The 27,431-nt window shown below is 40.4% G+C and overlaps 1 protein-coding gene across 2 annotated transcripts; it reads left to right on the forward strand.

The window, feature by feature from the left end:
• The first annotated feature begins 855 nt into the window (after positions 1-855).
• On the forward strand, positions 856-26,245 carry LOC124151952 (cyclic AMP-dependent transcription factor ATF-6 beta-like). 2 transcript variants are annotated; one of them, XM_046524659.2, is made up of 14 exons: positions 856-1,032; positions 13,390-13,484; positions 14,095-14,287; positions 15,528-15,598; positions 16,600-16,834; positions 17,733-17,926; positions 18,652-18,729; positions 19,500-19,607; positions 20,136-20,233; positions 21,019-21,291; positions 22,323-22,478; positions 23,182-23,296; positions 24,071-24,155; positions 24,304-26,245. In XM_046524659.2, the coding sequence occupies exons 1-14, from the start codon at positions 960-962 to the stop codon at positions 24,471-24,473; spliced, it is 1,944 nt and encodes a 647-aa protein (XP_046380615.2). In that variant the 5' UTR covers positions 856-959; the 3' UTR covers positions 24,474-26,245. The 2 variants fall into 2 exon arrangements, with proteins under 2 accessions (XP_046380615.2, XP_046380616.2); XM_046524660.2 differs by having other exon boundaries at positions 15,531-15,598.
• Positions 26,246-27,431: the final 1,186 nt, after the last annotated feature.

Genomic DNA, 27,431 nt, shown 5'->3' on the forward strand with positions numbered 1-27,431 from the left:
AGGTTGGTATAGATGTGACATTTATAGAGCACTATGCTATCCCATCGTCCTCCAGCACAACACAACCATAGATGTAACAGTAAAAACACATCAGGGTCCCTGAGGGGTCAGAGCTCTCAAGCCCGGACTTAAAAAACAATGTCGCAGACCCAGTGAGTGAATGTTTGCTCTCTGTGTCACGTCAACTTGTCAGTGACGGAGACAAATTTGTATCAGACAAACCAGTGTTTGATAGCATGAATGACGACAACGACCCACGCCAAGATGTCACGAGTGCAAGTTGTCCATCAAGATCATCTTGTCCGTGCGTTTACAGTTCAAATCAATAAACAACAGGTCTAATCGTCAGGTTGTGTTTATTTTTATCTGTTTATAACTCAAATTGACCCAAACCGTCGCACATTAATTACAGTATTACAATAATAGTTGGCATCAAAACCATCACTCTTGATTTCTCTCAACAAACATACATGTATGCAGAGATACGAATAATTTAAAGATAAGTCATTCATAAGTTATTCTAATAAGGGGGTAGTATGATGTAGGCAGTGAGATTATATGAGAATGATTTTTAGACTTTGGCCCTCTTCCTTTTAGAAATGCTTGATCCGCCCGTGTCATTTGATGTTCTTTGACTGTAATTGTCGTGCCTCTGTTAGACGCAAGACAAATTGTAGCCTATCAGTCAACGACAAAGTACTAACGAAACACGATAGACTTTATCCCACGGTAAACAGAATATCGACTGAAGTCAACAACACATGTGTACACATGTGTATATTCTATTTATAGCTCTAATGCCTTAACCAATGAAAACCCCTGCAATCGTGTAAACTAGATTCCGGTATACGGAACTCTGGGATAGAAACCAGCCATATTGTTGAATTTTCCACGCGTATTGTATGGTTTTACTCTAAAAAATATTCTGGTGTGTTTATACCAGTCATTATATTAACGAAATGTCGGTAGATTTTGTATCCGAGGTGGATCGGCGATTCTTTGCCAACAACATGCTCACTAACGAGGATTGGGGTGAGTGAAAACACCGAAAACATGTCGGTATAACCGACTTCTCGGATGAGGAAGATAATGTTGATTATCGTTGTTATTGAATACATCAATAATTAAAACTGTGTAATATATGTCGCTAATGTTGCATTTATCTATGTTGGATGTGTATCACACGGCAATTTGTTGCTACACAAGGGTTTAAGCATTATAACAAACAAGTAAATGTGTACACTGAGGGGTTGGAAAAGAAGGCGTGGCAAAGGGGACCCACCCGCTAGCTGGCTTCGGCCTTTGTCGGCTTTGATGGCAGGCTCTATTCAAGTTCAATATTGTTGGGCGTGACGAAGTATACTCGCATTATATCCGTGTACCGCTTTAGGATTTTTTGACGTTGTAACCGGAACTATCTCCACAGTTGAAATTCACGGGGTATGCATTAGATTTGAATAAACGAGTGGCCTTGAAGTGTACGACAGCGAGGAAGACTTTTGCAGTTGAATATGTCGGTTCATATGAAGTAGATTTAGTAAGGAAAATAATCTCCTCCCAAGGAAAGTTGAGAATCTGATTGAAGTTCCATAATTCCTGAGAGGTTATGTATTAATAATTATCATGTTATATGTAAAAATATGTCATCTGTACAAATTTTTCCACATGATCCAAGTCGATGAGAATAGAAACTGGCCACAGCTACAACCAAATTTTATGGGTAATATTGGCTGAAGGTACTTAATTTTAGAATTTTTTTTACAGATATCAGCATGATCATTAGGACAAATGACAAAAATTCAGTAAATGTCATGGCGACTGATTTGGGACAACCATTGTCTGAATGAAGATTTAAATCCAAAGGCTAATTACGTTGTTGCCATGATAAGACTAATTACCCTGTTGCCATGATATGTCCTGAATCACTTAACTGCCATTACTTTAGATGCTAATCCCTATTGTTAATCCCCATTGTTTTGTACATTGACTGTCTGTCATCCCAAAGAGCTGTGCAACTGTCACTGATTAATTACGGTGGTTTATAATATTTATGACTTATTTGGTGTCAGCATGGTCAGGTGACCTTTAATATTATAAGTCTTGGTACAGAAATGAAAGCTGAGAGGTCTTGCCCTTAGCATAGCTAGGGTTAGGCTTAGTGCTCCAGGGGACCAACACCACCAGTATCACTTTGTCATTTATATATACACTGCCTGTTTAAAGTAAACTTGAATATACTGCAAGCTATCGACTCCATGTTGTCACTTCCTACCGAGAGCAGTACACTGTCCCCTTTAGTATAGGAATATACAAGTAATCATTATCAACGTTACGTGTGTCTTCAATGCATTCGCATTGCCTGGTGTCAATTTGACACTAACGCTGGTCTGCTGGTTCCAGTTAAGTATAATTTCTTGAGGACGAGTAAAATTAAATAAATGGTAGTCGTTTGATCTAGTGTTTCTTTGGGGATGAAAAAAGTAATTGACGTTTGTATGACTCATGAAATCAGTGATAAATCGACACCAAACTCTCAGCAAATTAAACAACCTAAACAGCCCTGCATAATACTGTAGTTTACATGCTAGACTGGTTTCTCATTCTACATGTTCTAAGCACTTGGATGTAGCATCTAATTTCAGTGTGAGGTATTGTTTTTATGGATGTGTTCCACACTAACTGGGAGAAGGTGAAAGGTCGAGCTGTTGCAAAGAAATGAACCTTTGAAGTTGACCAGCATTAACTTGCCTTTCATTTCTGTAGTTTGGTACACCTTGAGCTTGTAGTATAAGAACAAAGTAATACCATTTATAACCCTTTTTGGTCAGCACCTTTGTGTTCAGTAGCGATTCAACAGGACCACAGTGTAAGATATTGGCACTAGTCCTTGACAAACTGCCCAATAGTTAAGGGAGGCGGTGGGGTAGCCTGGTGGTTAAAGCGTTAACTCGTCACGTCGAAGGCCCGGGTTCGATTCCCGACATGAGTACAATGTGTTAAGCCCATTTCTGGTGTCCCCCGCCGTGATATTGCTGGAATATTGCTAAAAGCAGTGTAAAACCATACTCACTCACTAGTTAAGGTATCATAAGGATGAGTAGAAATTTGCCATTGTTAAGAGTTCTCCTTTATGCTATCATTATAAGGACTAGTGGACTAAAACAGTTACTTTCTAATGCTGGACCAGTAGATTTTGCTATGTGCTAGTCCATTTGACAACTGACAAATTTTGGTTAGTGTCAAACACTGAACATGATTTCTAGTTGTTTCTTTGTAATAATGTTATGAACAGTGAATGACTCCACATTCTGAACTATCTGTGCAACAATTTCTAGTTGTCTGATTGTTAATGGCGTAGGGCTGGGACAGGTAAGGGTAGGGTTGGGTAATAGGGGATTGATTTCCTGGGTCAGGTAATAGGGGATCGAGTACCTGGGTTGGGAAATAGGGGATCGAGTACCCGGGTTGGGAAATAGGGGATTGAGAACCCGGGTTGGGAAATAGGGGATTGAGTACCCGGGTTGGGAAATATGGGATTGAGTACCCGGGTTGGTAAAGGGGGGATCCAGTTCCCGGGCCGGGAAATAGCGGATCGATTGCCCTGGTCAGGTAATAGGGGATCAATTACCCGGGTTCGGGAAATAGGGGATCGAGTACCCGGGTCGGGAAATAGGGGATCGAGTACCCGGGTCGGGAAATAGGGGATCGAGTACCCGGGTTTGGAAAAGGGGATCGAGTACCCGGGTCGGGAAATAGGGGATCGAGTACCCGGGTTTGGAAATAGGGGATCGATTACCCGCGTCAGGAAATAGGGGATTGAGTACCCGGGTCGGGAAATAGGGGATCGATTACCCGGGTCGGGAAATAGGGGATCGATTACCCGCGTCGGGAAATAGGGGATCGAGTACCCGGGTCGGGAAATAGGGAATTGAGTACCCGCCACCCGGGTCGTAAATTTGGACTCGTCGCAGCCCTATAATGATGTCATGAACATAATGAACTATGGGTGACGTCACTGTCTGTGCTGTGTGAAACGTTGTTAGCAGTAGAGTCATCCATCCACAGTAATTCATGAGTGACTGAGATTGTACACCTGTGTGTGGCTCTCTGTTAACAGCTCAAACTGAAATGTCAGGCAGACTGTGGGCTGAAATTTGAACTCACAGTGTTGTCCCTTCATGTACAACAGATGTTTTGGTAATATATGTATGTATCATTGATACAGTCCTTTGCAGCTAGGCTGCTTTGGAGGTAATATACAGATATTATATGATATTAACCATGCTATCATATGTTGTTCATTATATTTGTTATTCTGATCTGAATAGAATGTATATATATGTATATAACAGTATAGGTGCTGCATATTCAACAAGACAAAGGGATCTGTGGACAATAGCTGTTGACAGATGTGATTAACATAAATGATAGATGTTGGGTGGGACTATACATGCAGCATATTTCAGGAAAAGAAAGACCTGTGAAGATCTGGGTTAGAATATGATTTCAGCAACCCATGCTTGCACTAAAGGTGACTATGCCTTGTCATAAGAGGCAGCTAATGGGATCAGTTGGTCAGTGTTTGTTGGTTTGTTGTTTTTAGCCGCTCTCAGCTATATTCCAGCTACCTGGTATATGAAGGCGGTCTGTAAATAATCGAGTCTGAACCAGACAATCCAGTGATTAATATCATGAACATTGATCTACGCAATTACATAATACCCCACCCCCATCCACCCCTCCATTTTCATAGGGGCTGGTTGGGGGTGGGGTATTATGTATTTGTGTGCGTGCGTGCCTGTGCCTGTATGTAGGGTCATGAATAATTATGGCTTAAAATAAGGGGTGGAGTGTCTTGAAAAATGTTGTGTATTGTTTTAATAAGCCCCACCCCCTACCCCCCCAGACCAGGCAGGTCGCACAGTACTTCCCACATTTATTCATTCAGAGATGAGATAAACAATAGCATTTGTGGATTATTTTGGGGGGTTGTATCAGATATGATCTATAGTATAAAAGAAGATGTGTATGTTCTAGTGTTTATTGTCCAGCTTATTTCATGAAATACACTGTTTAGATTGTGTGCTCTGCCCATCCTAGTTAGGATGTCGTTTGTAGTCAAAAGTCTTGCGGGGCAGGTTTGGATCATGCATTCCTGACTGCCACTGCCAGATATGTGTCATTGTTTTTGAACATGTATCCTTGGTAACCAAGACTTTACCTCACGATGCCCGGATGTACTTGAGGTCTAACCGTGTGTTTGCCATGTTGCAAGTGACACAGTGACACTTAAGCATCTTTATTTATATCCCTGATGAACGATGTTGATATGTTTATTAGTTAGTGACACCAATCGAAGTCAAGTCAACTTGTCTCATACTGATGATTTGATTGATTTATCTATTGGACAGTAATCACTGGATTGTCTGGTCCAGACTCGATTATTTACAGACTGCCGTCTATTAGCTGGAATATTGCTATTGGACAGACAGACAGACAGACAGACACATTTGGTAATGCCACAGCACATTATCTACAGTAAACTACATTTATAATGAACACCCTTATAAGGAACTGACGGATATAACGAACTGTTTTGGGGTTCCGTTCATTTGCTGTATATCTGCTTATAACGAACTAGGGTTATAACAAATTAAAATTGGTGGTGCCTTTGAGTTCTTAATAACCGTAGTATAGTGATATGAAAGACTCAGATCATACTTCACTCTTTTGAGTAGCATATTATCATGAGTATCAAATATCTTCATCTAATATAAGTACATGTATGTGATTAAGGCAAAAATATTAATAGTCTTGGTTCTCAGTCACTGCCCACACCATCATAAAGTTCATTGTTCATTTTCCGTTTTTTTGTGCATTGTGTTTAAGTATTAGGATTTTTATATTTTTTTGAAAATGGAAATAAATACAAAATGTGAAGCAGACTTTATTCCTGAAAACCAAGATAATTATTTTTTTTAGTCCAAAGGATCAATAGACTAAGGAAGAACATTTCCTTGATATAGTGCTTGGATGTTAAGTAATGAATCTGTGCTGTGTGGATGTGTCCTGGTCATACAAAGGTAAACATGTCAAGAAACTGATCCTGCCTACAGCATGTACAGTATGTCCGACTGAAATTGTCTTTCCTATACCTAACCCTTTCAACTCATAACCTGATAATGGAAGATTGAAAGAGTGATGAATATTTCATCTGAAAATTTCTGGCCTGGGAATCGTGTATATTTTATCTGATGATTCTGAGCTGGGTGTCGTTGGCCTCAAAGTTGTGACTAAAATGGTTGTCAATGCGACCTAAATTTCAATTTGTCTACTGTCTAAAATTCAGAGGTTGCCAAATGACTGCCTTGAAAAATATTATGTGGCGACACAATTCTGCTGCTTTAGATATGTAGACACACAAATAAATAGCAGCTGATCGTAGAAAACATGTCTGCTAATAATTGTACTCGCGAATAATTCCTCCTAAAGTCGACAATGAACAGAAAGACCTAAATATCAATGTAATTACTATTTTATTTCAGTTGACAATCCTCATTGGATAAGCAAGGATATACCTATTTAATCTAGTAACATAAATTGCATCATTGTTTGAGTCACAAATAACAAAAATCAAGTACAGTCTCCACTAATATACAATTCCCACACTAGTGCTATGACTTGTCCCCATTATAATAATTATTTGATAAAAGATAATTTCGAATGTTTTTGGGAACCTACAATATTGGCTTGACTTCTTGATTTTACCACTGGCTGCCTGGAAAAAAATACTTGAAGCCATATGGCTTCTTGGTGAAAATATAAGCTTTGAGGCCTGTATGGGACAAGAAAACATCAACAGTATCAATTCTGTAAACAATGTGCATAACAAAACCCCAACTAAGAATGAAATTGACAGATATTACATTCTACTAACATGTTTTCTGTAAATTATTCATTGTACTGGTATATTTGTCCGTTAACCTTTGTTTAAAAATGTGTTGCTGATAACTTTTTGATGCATGTATTTGGAACCATTTTAACCTCTGACCTCTTACTGGCTGCTGTTGTCATGGATTTGTGTTTAATTTAATCTGTTAACAGTAAAACAGGATGTGGTAATCAGTGATCAATATTCACATTTCATCATGTTCATTGAGGGCTTGTTAAAATGTGACTGCTGAAATATGATCCATTTAGAGAATAGAAATTACCATTATCAGTAAACCCTGACACAGCAGACATGGTGGATATGGCGGCATTCTGAGAATAACTTTCGGGTTGTTACAGAGCCACAGAAACAGAGTTTCCCGAAATTGGAATAAAATTATGAATTTGATTCTTCATGATGTTAGTGGACTAATTATAGTGATATGAAAGGTTGGCCAAGTCCCAAACAAGGGATTATGTTTTTGGTATTTTGGTCTTATTTTCAACCCGAATGCATCTTCCTGAGGCAAGGGCGTTAACTGACTATCGAAGTCCAGTTTCCATCCTTGACAAACTAGGCTGGAATTCTCGAGTTACATTTTGGCTGGACTACCGAGTCTATGCATAGTCCAGTCAATATCATGTAACAAACTAGACATCTAGTTCGTAAACAACATGGATTTTAACATGCAGATTTCGGTTGACTGCAGGATTTGCAAAGCATGTATACCATCAACCATGTCAACTGGGCATTGATTGTGCAAATATTTTCATGTTTACAATCAAGGTGACCAGATCGTCTTGACTGGGCACCACCATTTTGTTTGAAGCAAGTGCAAGTGATATCAGAGATTGAATCTGATTGGTCAATAGGAAGGACATAGAAGGGACATAATTCGTAATAGCCACTGGTGGCCGAACGATCGAGCCTGGAAATTCCAGCCTAGTTTGGCAAGGGTGGAAACTGGACTTTCATAGTCAGTTAACGCCCTTGCCTCGTGAAGATGACCCGAATGGTACAAGCTTTGTAGTTGTTTCCAGTACTAAGATGCCATTTGTGCAGCGTGAGTAGAGTAGAGTAGAGTGATGTCTAAACTGCACTTGACTTACCGACAAGCCCAGAGGCGTCCTGCAGCATGCACAATTTGTAATTTTGTTGTTGCGCACCAGGTTAACAAATAATAACATGACCAGATCTTGATCAACAATCCTGAAAGTCTTATGTGATATGTCAGGAGGGAATTAAACTATTCGATTTTGCTGGAAACAAAATGAGCCAATCTGAAACCCGAGCCACTTTGATTTAAAATAAAATTAAAATATAATTTTTTGACGTTTGTTTTCGATATGGCTGTTAAAACATGTCTTTGAAATGTTATTTTTGTTTGTTGAAAATCTGTAAGCCAAGTGATGAAATCAGATCATCTTTAGATACAACTTGTAACTTATTTCATGATTTAGGGACTGGCCATATATTATTGGGGGCACGGTGGGACTGGTTTTTGGTAACATATTTTGCTGAGTATGATATTTTCAGCTTCATACTTGTGGGCAACATGTTGAACAAAATGGCAGATTTGAAATGAGCATGAAAGGCAAGAGATCGCTGTCGAAACCCTTATATGGTTAATTGTTGACAGTTCAGGGGCTCCCAGGATTTAAATACTGAATCAATAAACCTCAGGGGGCACGGCTGGCCCAGTCGACTAAGGCGCTGTGATTTGCTGTACAGAGTTGCATCCCTTGGGTACGCCAGAAACCTATAATTGTGGGTTCGAATCCCGGTTCTCCCTGATTATGTTTCTAGGTTTGTCAGCAGCATACCCGTGCTCGTGGGTTTCACTGAAGTGGTAAACATCTGAGACCTGCATCACTTCGGGTTTTCCTCCCACATTAAGCTGACGTGCCACGATGTAACTGCAATACTGTTTAAAGCGGCGTTAAACCCAACTCACTCAATCACTCACTCACTGATTCACTCACTGATTCACTCACTCACTCACTCACTCACTCACCCTCAAGGCCCCCTCTTTGCATCTAACATTTAACTCAGGACAAGTGTATATGGTCTTGTCCTGAGTGTATATGTTAATATGGTTTATGGTTAGTATGTCTGTGTCATATCTATATTTTATGGTTAATTCTGTGTAACCATGGTAACACTGAACATGCTTGCTTGACAGATAAAACAAATTTATTGCCCTTGGCAAATTATTCATCTGTTCATCCTTGTTCTCCTGCCATTAAGTTATTTCAGTGGGACACTGCTGGCAGCAGACACTGGAAACTATGGCAACTGTCTGTAATTAGTTCCTAACTGTACCAAAACCTTTATTCCAAATCCTCAGTAGATTGAGTATTCAGTTTTTTTCCAATGTGTCCGGCAAATTATTGATTTCCCTGGTGTGTGTGTGAGCTTCCTACATCTATGTTGGCCTTGCTGCCTGGGTCTGTTAGTTTACCTGTTGGCCATGCTTCTTTGTTAATGGGGGTGGTTGGGTAGCCTAGTGGTTAAAGCGTTCGCTTGTCACGCCGAAGACCCGGGTTCGAATCCCGACATGGGTACAATGTGTAAAGCCCATTCCTGGTGTCCCCTGCCGTGAAATTGCTGGAATATTGCTAAAAGCTGGTAAAACCAAACTCACTCACTCACTCTTTGTTAATGGATTTGTATAGACTTGTAACATTTTCTGATTGAATCAACATGTTTCTGTTTGATGATAGGTCATGGCATGGTGTATGCCATGCAAACATTAGCATTATGAGCATGATGAGAGGGATACAAGATTGTGTGAAGGGACTTGGATTGGGGATGGTAGGGGTTGATAGTCCAAGACTTGTGAAAATAACCCGTACCCGTGGGTTTCACCGAAGTGGTAAATGTCTGAGACCTGCATCACTTCGGGCTTTCCTCCCACATTAAGCTGACACGCCGTGATATAACTGGAATATTGTTAAAAGCGGCGATAAGCCCAACTCACTCACTCACTCACTTGTGAAAATATAGACAGACTTGTTGAAATGACCTGTGGACTAGCAGGATATGACTAATGGTGTCTAACCCTCGGGTGAACACACAAAATAGGGGTGGAGGGTAGCCTTGTGGTTAAAGTGTTCGCTCTTCATGCCTAAGACCTGGGTTTGATCCATTTCTGGTGTCCCTCAGCGTGATATTGCTGGAATATTGCTACAAGTGGCACTCACTCACTCACTCACTCACTCACTCACTCACTCACTCACTCACTCACTCACTCACTCACTCACTCACCCTCAAGGCCCCCTCTTTGCATCTAACATTTAACTCAGGACAAGTGTATATGGTCTTGTCCTGAGTGTATATGTTAATATGGTTTATGGTTAGTATGTCTGTGTCATATCTATATTTTATGGTTAATTCTGTGTAACCATGGTAACACTGAACATGCTTGCTTGACAGATAAAACAAATTTATTGCCCTTGGCAAATTATTCATCTGTTCATCCTTGTTCTCCTGCCATTAAGTTATTTCAGTGGGACACTGCTGGCAGCAGACACTGGAAACTATGGCAACTGTCTGTAATTAGTTCCTAACTGTACCAAAACCTTTATTCCAAATCCTCAGTAGATTGAGTATTCAGTTTTTTTCCAATGTGTCCGGCAAATTATTGATTTCCCTGGTGTGTGTGTGAGCTTCCTACATCTATGTTGGCCTTGCTGCCTGGGTCTGTTAGTTTACCTGTTGGCCATGCTTCTTTGTTAATGGGGGTGGTTGGGTAGCCTAGTGGTTAAAGCGTTCGCTTGTCACGCCGAAGACCCGGGTTCGAATCCCGACATGGGTACAATGTGTAAAGCCCATTCCTGGTGTCCCCTGCCGTGAAATTGCTGGAATATTGCTAAAAGCTGGTAAAACCAAACTCACTCACTCACTCTTTGTTAATGGATTTGTATAGACTTGTAACATTTTCTGATTGAATCAACATGTTTCTGTTTGATGATAGGTCATGGCATGGTGTATGCCATGCAAACATTAGCATTATGAGCATGATGAGAGGGATACAAGATTGTGTAAAGGGACTTGGATTGGGGATGGTAGGGGTTGATAGTCCAAGACTTGTGAAAATAACCCGTACCCGTGGGTTTCACCGAAGTGGTAAACGACTGAGACCTGCATCACTTCGGGCTTTCCTCCCACATTAAGCTGACACGCCGTGATATAACTGGAATATTGTTAAAAGCGGCGATAAGCCCAACTCACTCACTCACTCACTTGTGAAAATATAGACAGACTTGTTGAAATGACCTGTGGACTAGCAGGATATGACTAATGGTGTCTAACCCTCGGGTGAACACACAAAATAGGGGTGGAGGGTAGCCCTGTGGTTAAAGTGTTCGCTCTTCATGCCTAAGACCTGGGTTTGATCCATTTCTGGTGTCCCTCAGCGTGATATTGCTGGAATATTGCTACAAGTGGCACTCACTCACTCACTCACTCACTCACTCACTCACTCACTCACTCACTCACTCACTCACTCACTCACTCACTCACTCACTCACTCACTCACTCACTCACTCACTCACTCACTTGGCCATTGAGAAGTTTTTATTTGTTTGTTGTTTTGAGCCGCACTCAGCAATATTCCAGCTTTAAGAAGCTTGTCTGTAAATAATCGTACCCATGAAGATTCCGTGGTAGAATAGGTCTTCAGCAACCCATGCTTGCCGTTAAAGGTGACTATGCTTGTCGTGAAAGGCGACTAACAGGATCGGGTGGTCAGGCTCGCTAACTTGGTTGATGCATGTCATTAAACAACAAACCAACAGACCAACCAACTGTAAATAATCGAGTATTGACTCGTATGTTATCCTTAACATTGGTTGTTGGTAGTAATCTTGGTGCATTCAATATTTGTTATTCCCTTGAGCCAGTCTATTGAGTAGTTCACTCCAATTTGAAGACAAATATTTTGACACACCTCTGCATTAAATGCTGTTTCAGGTGACTTCTAAGGTGACCCCATATGTGTCACTTGTTGCATAAGATCACAACAGCGATTAACAATAAGCAAGACATCACCATGGAAATAGCACCTTGTCATGCATTATTCACTACAGTAGAGATCATGTATGTGTAATGTCTGCAGTCAAACAATAAATAAAGATCGATAAAGACTTACTCGTGTGAAACTGAAAGTTTCTTACAAACCAGCGTCTGAACTAACTGATCTTCATTAATAACACTTATTGTGCCTATACTTTGATACAAGTGAAATACACCAGTCTCTGTCAACGTTGTCCCCTTATACCATGTATACTATTAACTAGGGCTGTTACGATTCACTCGCATATTCGGTGAATCGAACCGTATCCATTCATGAATTGATTTCGTTATTCGTGGCCTCTAGAATCGAATATTTATGAATATGCAAGCATATGCATTTACATAAAAAAGACCCATAAGAACATATTTTATGCATAGATTTCTTCATAAGACAACACTCTTATACTATTTCATTCGACAGTATTGTGGTCACTGGTCAGTGTTGCATTTGAGCAGATAATAGTACCTGGATAAATGCAGTATATAAATGAATAATATATTTATTTATATATTAAAATTAACAAACCATGTCAAATAATTCATGTTGTTGTTGCCTCACTGAACATGCTGAATATGACAAATGATACATCAACTGCTGACTTGTTATTGTATTCGTGAATTATTATTCGTAATCGTTACCCTATATTCATGATACAAATCGTATTCGCCTCATAGTGTATTCGTTGCAGCCCTACTATTTACCACATGTATAATGATGTATCTAGGCATAAAATATCCAATGTAGGACTGAATAGAGATTAGGCCACACAGTTTTTCATTTTCCATTTCACGGGCCAGCTGCCCCAACTGAAAAGCAGGTGGAAAAGAAATACATGGAACATTAAAATATTTATTTTTATAATGTCTCTTGCTAGTAACGTAGACCCTTTTATAAAATCAATTCCATGTCTACATCACTATTAGTGATTCAAGACACGGGCTGCAGTTTTTACTCCACCACAGAATGACTTTCAAATTAATAAATAAATGATTGACATAGATATTTATTTTTATTTTTATTTCGACTGACCTTGTTTGGAAAAAGCTGGAATAAATCTGTAAGACATTAAATAAAAAAAGCGCAGCCTTATGAATAATTTTTTTTTTCGGGACAAAGACTCTGATATCAGGGAAGTAATTGCATGTAGAGTACATGTGGGTTAAATATTATTGTCAGTTTGAATGACTACGGTTGAACGTGTTGAAAAGGATACATTGTTTAATTACACAGTGTTGCATACTATTTGGCTGTAGACTGTTTTCATGTGTATTGAACGCAAGCATTCATTGATTGGGTGATTGTTTTATTATTTTACAATGCGCAGCTTATCTGGAGCTCTGTTCGTGTTTTTACATGTACTGATTGGTTGGTTGTATTTCAGAGTCAGGCATGGACCAGTTCAATGATATATCAGAAATTCTGGGGATGGACACCACCATCAGTCCCGAGAACCTCAGCGAACTGCCGGACGAACTGGTGAGTCGTGTGTCGTGTGTAGCCTGTCAGTGGTAAATGTTGTTGGTTTGGGGATGATTGAAGCAGCAATAGAAATTGGCACTAGTCCTATAGCATGCTATAGTCCTTTGCCCAAATCGCCAACAGTTAAGCAGCGTTAGAAATTGGCACTAGTCCTATAGTCGTTTGCCCAAATCGCCAACAGTTAAGCAGCGTTAGAAATTGGCACTAGTCCTATAGTCCTTGCCAAACTGCCCAATGGTAAAGGTATCATAAGGACTAGTAGAAATTTGCCCTTTTTAAGGGTTTTGCTATATGTTATCATTATAAGGACTAGTGGACGAAAACTGTTAGTTTCTAACCCTGGTTAAGGTATTATAAGTACCAGTAAAATTTGCCAATTTTAGGGTTTTGCAACCAAACATGTTAGTTTCTATCACTGCATGAAGTCTGTTTATGATGCCTTGAATGCCAGCATTTAAATTACAACATTCGAGGCCTCAGAAAGCTTTGAAAACGGTTTGTGGTAGACATGTGGAGGACATTTCCAAATTTGAGATAATCTCTATCTGCTTCTGAGCCATGATATAACGAACATGCTGTTCACTCACTCACTCACCTACTTTCCCAGTTGTCCCTTGAGGGAAGTTCCTCGCCGGTCGACCTCTCCACAAACAGCAAGACTGTCCCCATGGAAGACTTCAACTTCGAACACAAGTTTGATGACGAGAAGTTAGACTTTTCCAAATTCACTGACGAGAATTTTGATGACTACTGGAAAGAACAGAGTGATAGTTCGGACAGCGGCATCTATGGAGAAACTGGTGAGTGGATAGGATGCTACTGATGTTTGTTTGTTTGTTTGCATGTCAGCTTAATGTGGGATGGAAGCACGAGGTGATGGTCTTGAGGTGTTTACCACTTTGAGTTTGTTTGTTTGTTGTTTAACACTGCACTCAGCACTGTTGAATGTATATGTTTGCAGCTTTAAAAAAGGTATAAATGGCGTAAATGAAGGCTTTTCTGTGTGTGTACAAATACCATGGTATGTACCGCAGTATATGAGCAGATACCATGGTACTATATTTTTCGTGGTATCCATCACTACAGTCAGCAATATTCCAGCTGTATGACGGTGGTCCTCCAGTGATTGACATCATGAGCATTGATCTATGCAATTGGGATACAATGACATGCATCAATCAAGTAAGCGAGCCTAACCCCCTGATCCCATAATCGTCTGTTACGACAAGCAAGGGTTGCTGAAGACCAATTCTAACCCAGAATCTTTACGGGACGAGACCGCCTCCGTGGTCTAGTGGTAGAGCGTCCGCCCGGAGAGCGGAAGGTCCGGGGTTCGATCCCCTGCCGCGTCATACCAAAAGACGTTAAAAGATGGTACTTGTTGTTACCCTGTCTGGCGCTCGGCATTAAGGGGCTAAAACAAGGACTGGTTGGCTCGGAGTCAGTATACTGTGTCTGAGTGGGATATTCCTGTTAAACTGCGGCATGGTATCTCAGTGAGCTAGCACTATAAATCGGCATCAGTCCGGGCTAGTACAAGCAGCCACACAAACACACACACGTACATGCACATCGCTATATAAGTGCAATAATCTTGGACGCGACGTTAAACCCCAATTCACCTCACCTCACCTTCACGGGACGATGCTACTGATGAAACCCTGGTGCAGCGGACACCCTTTAAGAATGTCTTCATACTTGGAAGGGATCGTTCCCAGTCCACACACTTGTTTGTTAATCCTGAGATTTGTTGATACCTAGCATGGATTAACAGTGTGGTATTGTATCATGTTGAATAAGCTTGAAACATACATTAGAATGTTTATTGCTATTCAAGTATTGACTTCAATATTATTTCAATGCCTGGCCTCATCATAACCAAAGATGTTCAGAGATGGTACTTGTTAACTCTTATATTGTTATTGGATAATTCTGGTATACAAATGCAATAATCTTGAATGTGCGTTAAACCCCATTTCACCCTACTTTCTCCTAGTGATTCTGTATACATATTGTAACAAAGACATTGTTTCTTCCCAGCAGTCCACATCAAGCAGGAACCACCATCACCTGTGTCGTCCAACTGCTCGGAAACTGGCTCCGAGGGATATGTGAGTTTTATTAACCTCTTGACCTGAAACCATGGGAACAATGTAATTAACACAAAATGAGGCTTAAATTGATATTTTTTCCAAATTGTCTTTTGTTTTAAGTTCTTATTTTCTTCATTTCAGACTTTGTACTTAAACACTGCATTCAATGCAACAATGTTAAACTAAGAATTCAAACATACTATTACTGTCCAGTTATCAGTGAAAGTCCCACCTACAAGACCATAACATTGCATGATTATTAATAAGTGTAAAAACATGAATTATTTATTCCAATTGGGAAGCTTTTACTGTTAATGATTCAAGGCAAATTTGGGGTTGAATACTGGTCTCTGAACAGATCTGGATCAATCCTGATGTACATAGAAACCTTACTCCAGCTTGATAACGGTGTAAGAATCTACATTTAAACATTGCTGTATCCAACAAGCCAGAAGTTGTTATCCATAAAGTTGTATGGATTTCTTACTCACACATTGTAATTGACACATTCCGCATCAGTTTGAAATTATTGTATTTCTTGATGGCACACTTATATTCCAAAGCATCTTAACCGCCTCTGTGGTCTAATGGTAGAGCGTCCGCCCGGAGAGAGAAATGTCAGGGGTTTGATACCCGGCCGCGTCATACCAAAAGACGTTTAAAGATGGTACTTGTTGTTACCCTGTCTGGCGCTCGGCATTAAGGGGTTAAAACCAGGACTGGTCGGCTCGGAGTCAGTATACTGTGTCTGAGTGGGGTATTCATGTTAACTGCGGCATTGTATCTCAGTGAGCTAGCACTATAAATTGGCATCAGTTCGGACTAGTACAAGCAGCCACACACGTGCATGCACGTCGCTATATAAGTGCAATAATCTTGGACGCGACGTTAAACCCCATTTCACCTCACCTCACCTTGTCCAGCTTTACATATATTGAGCTCCAAAGCATCTTCGTGAGTGCCCTGATCCACACATGAGAACCTACATTTCTATTTCTGCATATCTTCTCTGTCCACAGAGCTCATTATCATCATCTGCCAACACCTTCGTCTTTGCGTCGCCACCTGCAACATCAGAGGATTGTAAACCTACCATCATCATCAACACCGCAGGGAACACCCTCCTACCCAACTTACAGTCCAATGTCGTCAACATCAACTCAATACTCAACTCCAAAATCAAGATACAACCCAAACCATCGGAAGGGGGGACAACTCTAACTCAGCCCAAGTCCCAGGCCCAGAGTGTCCCAGGTAAAGCAAGTTATATTTTGATCCATCAGTGTAGTGTTGTAGGGTGGGGCCTTATTTAACTGACTGCTTAGGTTTTCATGTTTTTTGATGATTTTTCATTTGATTTATTATGTAATCTATATCTGAATAGGTTGGGTGTGAGATTAAAGTGTTGTCATTTAATTATTACATGGGACATGTGTGGCCCAAGCTTTTTGGCAGCCACAATTTGCTGTGCAGAGTTGCGTCCCTTAGGCATATGATAACGGGTTTGTTTCCTTGTGTCACCCTGATTTATGTTACAAGGCTTGTCATGTGTGAAGCCCATTTCTGGTGTCCCCCGCCGTGATATTGCTGGAATATTGCTAAAAGCGGCGTAAAACCATTCTCACTCACTCACTACAAGGCTTGTCATGTGTGAAGCCCATTTCTGGTGTCCCCCGCCATGATATTGCTGGAATATTGCTAAAAGCGGCGTAAAACCATACTCACTCACTCACTACAAGGCTTGTCATGTGTGAAGCCCATTTCCGGTGTCCCCCCCCCCCCCCCCGTGATATTGCTGGAATATTGCTAAAAGCGGCGTTAAACCATACTCACTCACTCACTACAAGGCTTGTCCCTACTGTTTGTTAGTCTCATCTCAACATTGTCAAACCAGACTTATATTAAAATTTGTCATCCGAAACTGGCTTCGTTTCAGTTAACGCTGGTTATTATTTTTTACAAACAGAAAAAGTGGAATAATGATTTTAAATGATAAGAATTTCGCTCTTATGTCTTCCAGTTTCAAATATATCAAGCCTCGTTGATAAAGGTCAAATTATCCTTGGCAAGCCTTGTACTTTTGATAAATATTGTTCTGCGATGACACACTACACAGCTTCATTCCAATAATGACCGCTTTGTTTTGTGACAGCGAAGCCTCTGGTCCTGACAGGGGAAGAGTTTGCCAAGCTGACTGCAGCAGGCACCCTTCGCTTCCAGCCACCGGGGGAGGTGAAAGGAATAGCCGTACCTCCCAAACAGCCACAGCAGCAGCAGCAGACAGTGGTCACTACTGTCCAGCCTTGCATGTCCCCACCCCCAGGGATGATTCAAGTCGATGGTGAGGTGGGTGCTGATTACTGAAGTGTATCACCAGCTGATTACTGTTTTGAGAGCAGTGTCCTCCTGTGTTGTTGATGGAGCTGCGATCCTAGTCACCATGGTAGTGGCAGCAAGGCTTCCTCCTAGCCTACCTATAACATCAAAGACTTCTTTGGGCATGTTGAGCAAGCTGTTTATTTTGCAGCTGTAGGGAATTTAATAATGTTTTGTGAAAACAAGTATTTTCATAGGGTCACAGGTTTTTGGACATCATACGTTTTCGGAAGGCCATGTTTGGTGCGATTACTTTTGCTATAACAAGGGGGATGACATTGTAAATACTCAGGTGATGACCTTTTTTTTAGATAAGGTCGTCTTTTAGAAGTGAGAGGGATGTTTTAAGTTGTTCTTGTGATTACAAGAATATTACAATATTTTAGTGTCCGAAAAAACCATAACAAGGGGATACAGTAAATATGTGATGTTAATGTGTTCCTCCTGCTTACAAAATCTACCAAATAGACACAATTTACTACGGTTATTGAGGACTTCACTTGCAACGTTAACATTTTACCCCATAACTTTACTAAAATCATGGAACTGGAGACAAGACAATGAAACCATATACGGCATTAATGCTGTTTCAAGAGAGTGAAATAAGAGACCAAGCTCAATGTTATAATTGATAATGGCTGCTCCTGTGATTGTCATGCATTCACTCACTCACTCACTCACTCCACACATTCCAGGGTAAGGCGATGAAGAGACAACAGAGAATGATTAAGAACAGAGAGTCAGCAAGCCTGTCCAGGAAGCGAAAGAAAGAGGTGAGTTGTCTCCCTTCCATGGTTTCATGACCTCATATTTTAAGGCTAATAAGCTGTAAAAAATAATTTTAGATTGTGGTAGTAGCTTGGGTTGCGAGTCTGTTTTGTTTTTAATATAATGGACATGATAACAGTACACATGTTCATTTTTCTGGACTCCAGGAATTGTAAGTACATTGTTGCAAAGTGTCAGGGATTTCTGTGTAATTTGAAACAACGTTGCCACTTGCAATATACTATACAGTTTACAAGGATGATATCTACTTTAAATAGGGGTTTGAGTTTGCACGTTCCACCATCCAGTCCCAAAAGCCAAAATAAAAACATGGTTAATAATAAAATACAAATAGTTTTATGTTTACCATGATTCGCTACAAAAATTGATACAGCTACAAAAATCAACAAAATTAATGTAACTAATATGAATGCATGTAATAGATTATAATCAAGATAATTATCAAATGCTTTGTGTCATCTCTGGCCACTGCAATCCCTTTATATAGAATAGAAAGCCTTCTCAGAAAACGTATACATGTCACTTAAAAAATACAGGGTTACTTAAAAAATGCTAAACATACTCATGTTAAACGGTATTGGCGTGCATTTTTTCACACTAAACCAACCCAAATAATGTCATGAAATAATAAAACACTAAGACGATGTAACTTGATTATTTTGACCAACCCAATCAAAATGGTCAACAAGAATCAATGAGCAGTGAAGTAAGACATGTGTGGCGTTCTGCTGTAAGCCTGACTCGTGTGTTTTAGTACCTGACCGGACTGGAGTCCCGCCTCAAGGGCTTCTCCACAGAGAACCAGAAACTGAAGCAGGAGAATGAAACTTTGAAGAGGAAGATGTCCGCCCTGCAGATGGAGGTAGGGCATATTGGATGTGCCGTGAGGGACCAGTCATTTAGTACAGGGGAGGGTAGCTCAGAGGTTTTTGATGCACTATTGTACTGAAAATAATCACCCTCTCTAAATGCTTGTCATATTTGCTTCACCCTCCCATTGTCTTTGTAAAATATTTTCATGACCCTCCCCGAAAATACAAAACACTTCTAATTTACTGTATAATGTCAGTTTTGACATGAATCTCCCCAAATATGTATTATTTTCATGACCCTCCCCAACAACTGTCCAAACTCCCCATACCAATAGACCTGTGAAGATCTGGACTAGAATTGATCTTCAGCAACCAGTATCCCAGTTGCGTATGTTGATGCTCATGATATCAATCACTGGATTATCTTGTCCAGACTTGATTAATTACAGACCACCTTCACATAGCTGGAATATTGCTGAGTGTGGCATTAAACAACAAACAAACTAAACAAACCATACCAATAGAGCCAGACAAATTATGTCAAAGTATAAAATGAACATGTGTCTGTGTGTTTGCAGAATGACAAGCTGAAGAAGGCCTTCTCACTGTCCCCTAACAAGAGGATGTGTTTGTTAACAGTACTTGTTGTGTTCAGCTTCAACATTGGACCAATCAGGTAGCTTATCCAAGTCACATGACCACATATGTCCTCTTGATATTGCTTAAAGATGGCTTGTGGCAAGAAATTGATTTCCTGTCGTGAAACAATTATTGCTTCTGAGAGTTTAACAACTATTAACCGGTCATTGTCAATACTTCACAGGTTTGTATACTCTGCTTTTCTCCATCACCGTACATACATACGGAAGCGAGAGCAAACAAGCGGTTACTCACTCCATTGAGCACGCAGATTACATTGCACAAAGGGCAATAACTCTGGCACAACATAAGTTACTGTTTATGGGCTATCTTCTCTATATTTTTACAGTTAATATCTAAACATTGCTGAATATGGGAATCATGTATTACTTGACTAAAAATAGACGCTGACTGCTATTACAATGCATATCGGCCCGATATATATTCATGGTTGATGGAGGTACATAGTGTGATACCCGTGAAGATCCAGGTAGAGAATCGGTCTTCGGCAACCCATGCTTGCCGTAACAGGTGACTAAGCTTTTCGTAAAAGGCTACTAACGGGATCTGGTGGTCAGGCTCGCTGACTTGGTTGATGTATGTCATTGTATCTCTATTGCTCATGATGTCAGTCACTGGATTGTCTGGTCCAGACTTGATTATTTACAGACCGCCATCATATTGCTGGAATATTGCTGAGTGCGGCGTTAAAAGAAAAAACCCCACAAAATAGTAGGAAGTATTGACGATGTTAACAGGTGCGCAGATCATTGACCAGTGTATGTTCAAAGAGATGTTTTAACCTAAACTCTTTCCTTGCAGTAATTTCTTCTCAAGCCACACCATTCCTGTCCCCAACCCTTCAGTGGTGAATGTACACAGGGGCAGACAACTCCTGGCACTGCAGGAGGAAGAAGAGCTCTCCTATAAAGAAAACATTAACCCTCGCTGGAAGCATGCAGGAGACAACATGTTTCGGAAACTCCAGCAGCTATCGGACGAGATGGGATGGACACACCCATCAGGCAAAATGAACCAGTCCGACTTTGAAGCCCTCATGTGCCCCACCTTCTTCAATAAGACAGAGTCAATTAGGTTCGTTGAAGCTGATTGTCAGGGATGGAAGCTAGCATGAGCCCTCTAGCTGATTAGCTCACTAGCAGGGACCTCTTTGGTTAACGTTTAAGGTGTCTTTAGGGTTGGTAGAATTTCAAACATTTTTGGATAGAAGCTAGCATTAGCCCACTAGCCCATATGCCCAGACATCTTTTGTTAATTTTAAAGGTGTCTTTAAGGGTTGGTAGAATTTCAAACATTTTGGAGGGTATTGCTATATGTTATCACTATTCAGGCTAGTAGACGTTCTCGGTTAATTTCCTTCCCTGATTATAATGATGTTTTAGAAGAGGTTTTGTCTCCAAATAATCTGAGTGCGTCCATCCATCCTCCCATCCATTCTTCCATCCATCCATCCATCCATCCATCCATCCATCCATCCATTCATCCATCCATCCATAAAGACATCCATCCATCCATCCATCCATCCATCCATTCATCCATCCATCCATAAAGACATCCATCCATAAAGACATCCATCCATCCATCCATCCATCCATCCATCCATAAGACATCCATCCATCCATCCATCCATCCATAAAGACATCCATCCATAAAGACATCCATCCATCCATCCATCCATCCATCCATCCATCCATCCATCCAGAAAGACATCTATGTAGACCATACAAGTCCACTGGATTGGTTGTCTGTTAGAACAAATTCATTTACTCACTTTCTTGCCGTGTCACAAGATCGCCTAATGTCACAATTTGTTTGTTCTTTGAATTGATATACAGTAAACTACTTATAACGAACCCGCGTATAACAAACTGACCGATATAGCGAACTTATTTCTTAGCATGCTTAGTCCAGGCATTTGCTGTTTATATGCTGTATATATGCTTATAATGAACTTCGGTTATTATGAACAAAAGTTGGTGGTCCCATTGAGTTCGTTATAACTGTAGTTTACTGTTTTAAGTGATGGCTTGTAGGGCACAAGGTTGCCTAAGGTCAACCACACAGCTTTCTGCATTCACTCATGTTCAGCTTTGTCCGTCTTGTAGGTTAGCTGAACAGCTAGCTGGGTGGATGATTCAACATGAGGAGGAGAAGATGAAATCTGAGGCCAGCAAACGTCAGAAGAAGAAGAGGAAGGAGATCCGGCCAGTGAAGACGTTGAAGCGGGCACTACGTGGCGACTTCAACCCCAACATGCTCAGGTCGGTGTCCGGTCACAGACTAGGGGCTATGGGATATGGGAAATGTTTGGAAGTTGTCTTCATTTAGCTCAAGGTCAGAATAGCTTCCCTGGGTTGTGGGAAATCTTTGGAAGTTGTCTTGATTAAGGTCAAGGTCAGACTAGGGCCCCTGGGAAATGGGAAATGTTTGAAAGTTGTATTGATTAAGGTCAAGGTCAGACTAGTGGCCCTGGGAAATGGGAAATGTTTGAAAGTTGTCTTGATTAAGGTCAAGGTCAGACTAGTGGCCCTGGGAAATGGGAAATGTTTGGAAGTTGTCTTGATTAAGGTCAAGGTCGGGAAGTAATGTTTTTGGACTGGAACTACATGGGTGCCATGTTAAAAAAGTAGGCGCTTTATGGAAATGGAAAGGAAGTGAAGGGGTTGCTTCTAAAGAACTTGCTAACACTGCAGTTGTGTCTTGATAAAGTTTTGGTATTACATGTTGTATCCCTGTGGGGACCGAGGTTAGAATAGTTGCCCAGCGACCTACTTTGCTTGTTGTATTAGGGCACTAAATAGGATTGAGTGGTCAGCATCTGGAACTTGGTGATTATGTGTCCTCGTACCCTGGTGACGGCATTCCGCGTAGTTTTAAACTGTAATCAACTCGTGTTAAAATGTTAGATATCAAAAGAAACTCGGGTAAGATTCTCTATTTAAATAGGTCCCTTCTCGTCCACAGGTCTAAAGATTCAGGCTACCATGTGCAGGTGTTTGATGGCTCTGATGGAAGGAAGGAATTCCTTGATGCCATCCACAGAAGAAACGACACATTCTATGTGCTGTCATTTAACACAGTGAGTATTCTATCTCTTGGGTGTTGGGATAGCCGGTGGTTGAAGCATTTGATCTTCACGCTACGATGAAAAAAACAAATTGGCCTTAATGTTGAAACATCTGATTTCACTTCCTGTACAGCTGGGAACATGTGTGGCCCAGTCGTCTAAGGCGCCGTAATTCGCTGTGCAGATATTTGTTCCTTGGCCACATTGGGGCACGGGTGGCCCAGTCGTCTGAGGCGCAGTGATTCGCTGTGCAGAGTTGCGTCCCTTGGGCACGCCAGAAACCTATGATTGTGGGTTCGAATCCCGGTTCGCCCCGATTATGTTTCTAGGTTTGTCAGCACCATACCCGTGCTCGTGGGTTTCACTGAAGTGGTAAACGTCCGAGACCTGCCTCACTTCGGGCTATCCTCCCACATTAAGCTGACACGCTGTGATATAACTGGAATAATGTTAAAAGCAGCGTTAAACCCACTCACTCACTCACTCACTCCTTGACCACATCAGAAACCTATGACTGGGTTCGAATCCCTGTTTGCCCCAATTTTGTTTCTAGGTTTGTCAGCACCATACCTGTGCTCGTGGGTTTCACTGAAGTGGTAAATGTGCATCATTTGGGGCTTTCCTCCTACATTAAGCTAACATACCGTCATATAACTGGAATAATGTTAAAAGCAGCTTTAAACCCAACTCACTCACTCACTCACAGCTATTTTACTTGTCTAGACATAACTAGTTTAATATCCGCTCAACCTGCCCCCCCTCTAACTGTTGCTCCATCTCCCCTAGGACTATCTGCTGGTGCCTGCCTCTGCACACAACAAGACGATGCGGCCGCGGATGTCTCTGGTCATGCCTGTCGTCACAATCAATGGTGAGTGTGTACAGAAGTCTTTCAAGTAGCAAGATTAAAAAACAATGTGTGAAATGAGATAAATCGGTTCAGATCTGAACAACCAACATGTGACCTCACCATGTGACCTTGCCATGTGACCTCACTGTGTAACTGTGTTGTGCTGCAGAGACGATGCAGCCGCCGCCAGGGAGCGTGGGGATGATGCAGATCGACTGTGAGGTGCTGGGCACGCAGCTGATCCACGTCCACAAGTCCGTCATCCCGCCACCTTCGCCGGTGTGGAATGCCACCCACAACGCTGGATACAGTGAGGATACTAGGCGAGACCAGCGATAATAGCACCGCCACATTGAGTATATTTCTCCATGGTTGTACCATGTGTCTACATCACAACACTGTATGACGCAACTAACATCTAAATAGCGGCCATTTAGTGTTGAAATCTCTGCTTTTCCATTTGCAAAGCATTGTTACTTACAATTTTGAACAAATCTCAAGTACTTAGTCACCTTGATTACACAGAGCCATATTGCTGCGCCGCATATGACATATGACTTTTCTAAAAAAAAAATGTTCTCAAATTTTTGTGGCCAATTTGCCACAATTATGAAAAGACATTTTGTCATTGTGTTTAGAGGTTGAGGCGAGGTAAAATGAGTTAATTAAGAACATTGTTTTTTAGATATTTGTAACATTAGGTTCTTGTTATTTTTATTGCCTTAAAAAGGGAAAGAAAAAAGCTGAATGAGTGGAGTTATCTACCCTTAGCAACAGGATTGCATTCTCAATAAGTGTTATTAAAATTGTGAATGTTTTTGTGTCACAACAAAGGATCTATCAATTGTTGGCAAACTGTCTATTTATGAATATTGTATGATCAACAGAGACTTAATATTTGGTCTCATTTAGACCTTGTTGGTTCTTCCAATGGGAATGAAATTGAATGATATTGTGTCTAATGGGAAGAAAGGACAAGGTATTAATAGCCCATTTTTACCCACAGGATCTGCATAATTTTGGAAATGAGTCCAACTTTAAAAACTGTTATCAAGTGTGTTGATGTATGAGACCAAGACTTTGTTAGTTTCAACATTTGCATGTGTTGGACTTGCTCAAACTTTGATTTCCTCTTGAAGTTAGAAGATCATTTTAGCTATTCTGATAAACTTGATCATGCCAGAAGTCTGACACCTGAAGTGGAGAAAGTTAAAAAGGTTTAGTTGTCAAACATTTAAATAAATCTGAAAAGTTCATACCATTATTTCGAAGTTTTATGGACTTAAAAATTGAAATTTCCAGAGGTCCATTTTGGGCCTTTACCCTATATTGTCCTTTGTCATGTTTAAAAAACTTTGAAAGGTGGGATTAGTTGTTAAGAAGATGTTACAACAGTCACGGAAAACACTGGTATTCTAATTGTTGAAGTTGAGAGAATTCTTGTTTTATGATTGTTGTGTTTTTGTTTCCAAAATGGTTTCTGCTGGAAATTAACCAATATTATCATTTTGAAATTTTAGAGGATGAGTTCTATTCAGTGTTAAGTTTACAAAACTCTGGTTAGAGTGAGCCTTTTATTTCTCATCGATATAAAGGGCAGCTTTTAGTTTTTTAAACTACGTGGGGATATTTTAGGGATGTTGTTTGTCAGCGTTGAATATGTAACATGGAATGCTAATTGTAAAACACAGAATATTGTTGATGGCAATGGAAAATATGTTTGCACCATGTTCAGAGTAAGCTGGTGGCAAATGGTACTTAGAATTTGTTTTTTCACTTATTTTGCCATTGATAGAACTGCTACATTATTTTGAGATATTATTTTTGAGATTCCTCATGCATTTTTTTCACATCATCATGTCTAGTCCATTGTTTAGTGCTTTCATGTTTGAGAGACAGTGAAACTCTGTTAGTCAGGAAGGCAGCGTTCCCACTATAATCTCCCAGATTAAATATCTTAGGATAAATGATTCATGATCACAGAGTAATGCCACTTTGAACATATAAAAGTACTAGTTTTAAAGCATTCGCTCGTCAAGCTGAAGACCTGGGTTCGACTCCCGACATGGGTACAATGTGTGAAGCCCATTTCTGGTGTTCCCGCTGTGATATTGCTAGAATATATTTAAAAGCGGCGTAAAACCATACTCAATCACTCACTCTTAGCAGTATCTACAGAGTTACCTCCCCTTGGCATGCCAGAAACCTCTGATTGTGGGTTTGAATCCCATTTTCACCATGATCATGTATCTAGGTTTGCATCTTTCATACTAGACCAAGCTGACACCGAAATAGTGTCCAAACTCACTCACTAACTCAGCAGTGACTGTCTGGGTTTTCTGGATTAACAGGGTCTGCACTGAGGAGGTTTCACTGTTGATATAAGACAGTTTTCCCATGATGCGGTGTCATGGTTATCGACCAGTTGATATTTATTCATTCATTCCAGGATATTGATTCCTATATACCCCAAGAGGTTAACATTTTGACATTCTTAACCACCTAGATCATGTAGATATGGGACCAATGATCTATAATACCAGCCCTGACTAAGGATTGGTAAACTGTTTAGAATTTTAGGAATGTCCACATGAGTTGAAAACGTTGCTTTATTCATATGACATTTGTACTGGCATTTCATGTCATGGTTATCTCCTACATCAAAATATGACATTATGCATGTGTAATTCTAGTTTTGGAGTATTCTTTTATTTCCATGTCACAGTATCCGAGATTGCTATGGATAGTTGAATACATATAGTTACCCAATATAGATGAAATATTTTTGTAAATATAGTGAAGCTGTTGGGAGTTGTGTGTCTCTGTTTACACCAATTTGTAAACATAATAGCATAGCTGTGGCTTAAAAATAATAAAAGAATTGGTTCTCAGGCAATGGCTTTTGAAAATATTGTGTGGGTGGGTGCGTTTTTTTTTTGTGGCAGGGGAGGGTGTGTGTGTTCAAACTAGTATGTAACCAAATAAACAGATGTGTAACCAAATAAACAGTTGTATACAATTAATCTGGGAAAGGGCCTCCCAACATACATGTATTCCTTGCTGATACAGTAATACAGTATTTGAAATATTTTGACTTGAAATATTTAAGGATTATTTCTTCTTTTTTTTCAAATAGAAACTAATGAAACATGCCACTTTATAATGCAGGCGGTGCCTTAGAACCAAGACTATTATTTTTTAGCCTATAATGACATGTCCTGTAAGCATGTTATGTATGTCCATCATCTTTTGTGGTAGGATTTTATTCCAACTTTGATTCAGTCGTGAATGGTACGA

Source organism: Haliotis rufescens, unplaced genomic scaffold, assembly GCF_023055435.1.
Source record: "Haliotis rufescens isolate VD_foot unplaced genomic scaffold, xgHalRufe1.0.p SCAF_8, whole genome shotgun sequence".
Classification (NCBI taxonomy): domain Eukaryota; kingdom Metazoa; phylum Mollusca; class Gastropoda; order Lepetellida; family Haliotidae; genus Haliotis; species Haliotis rufescens.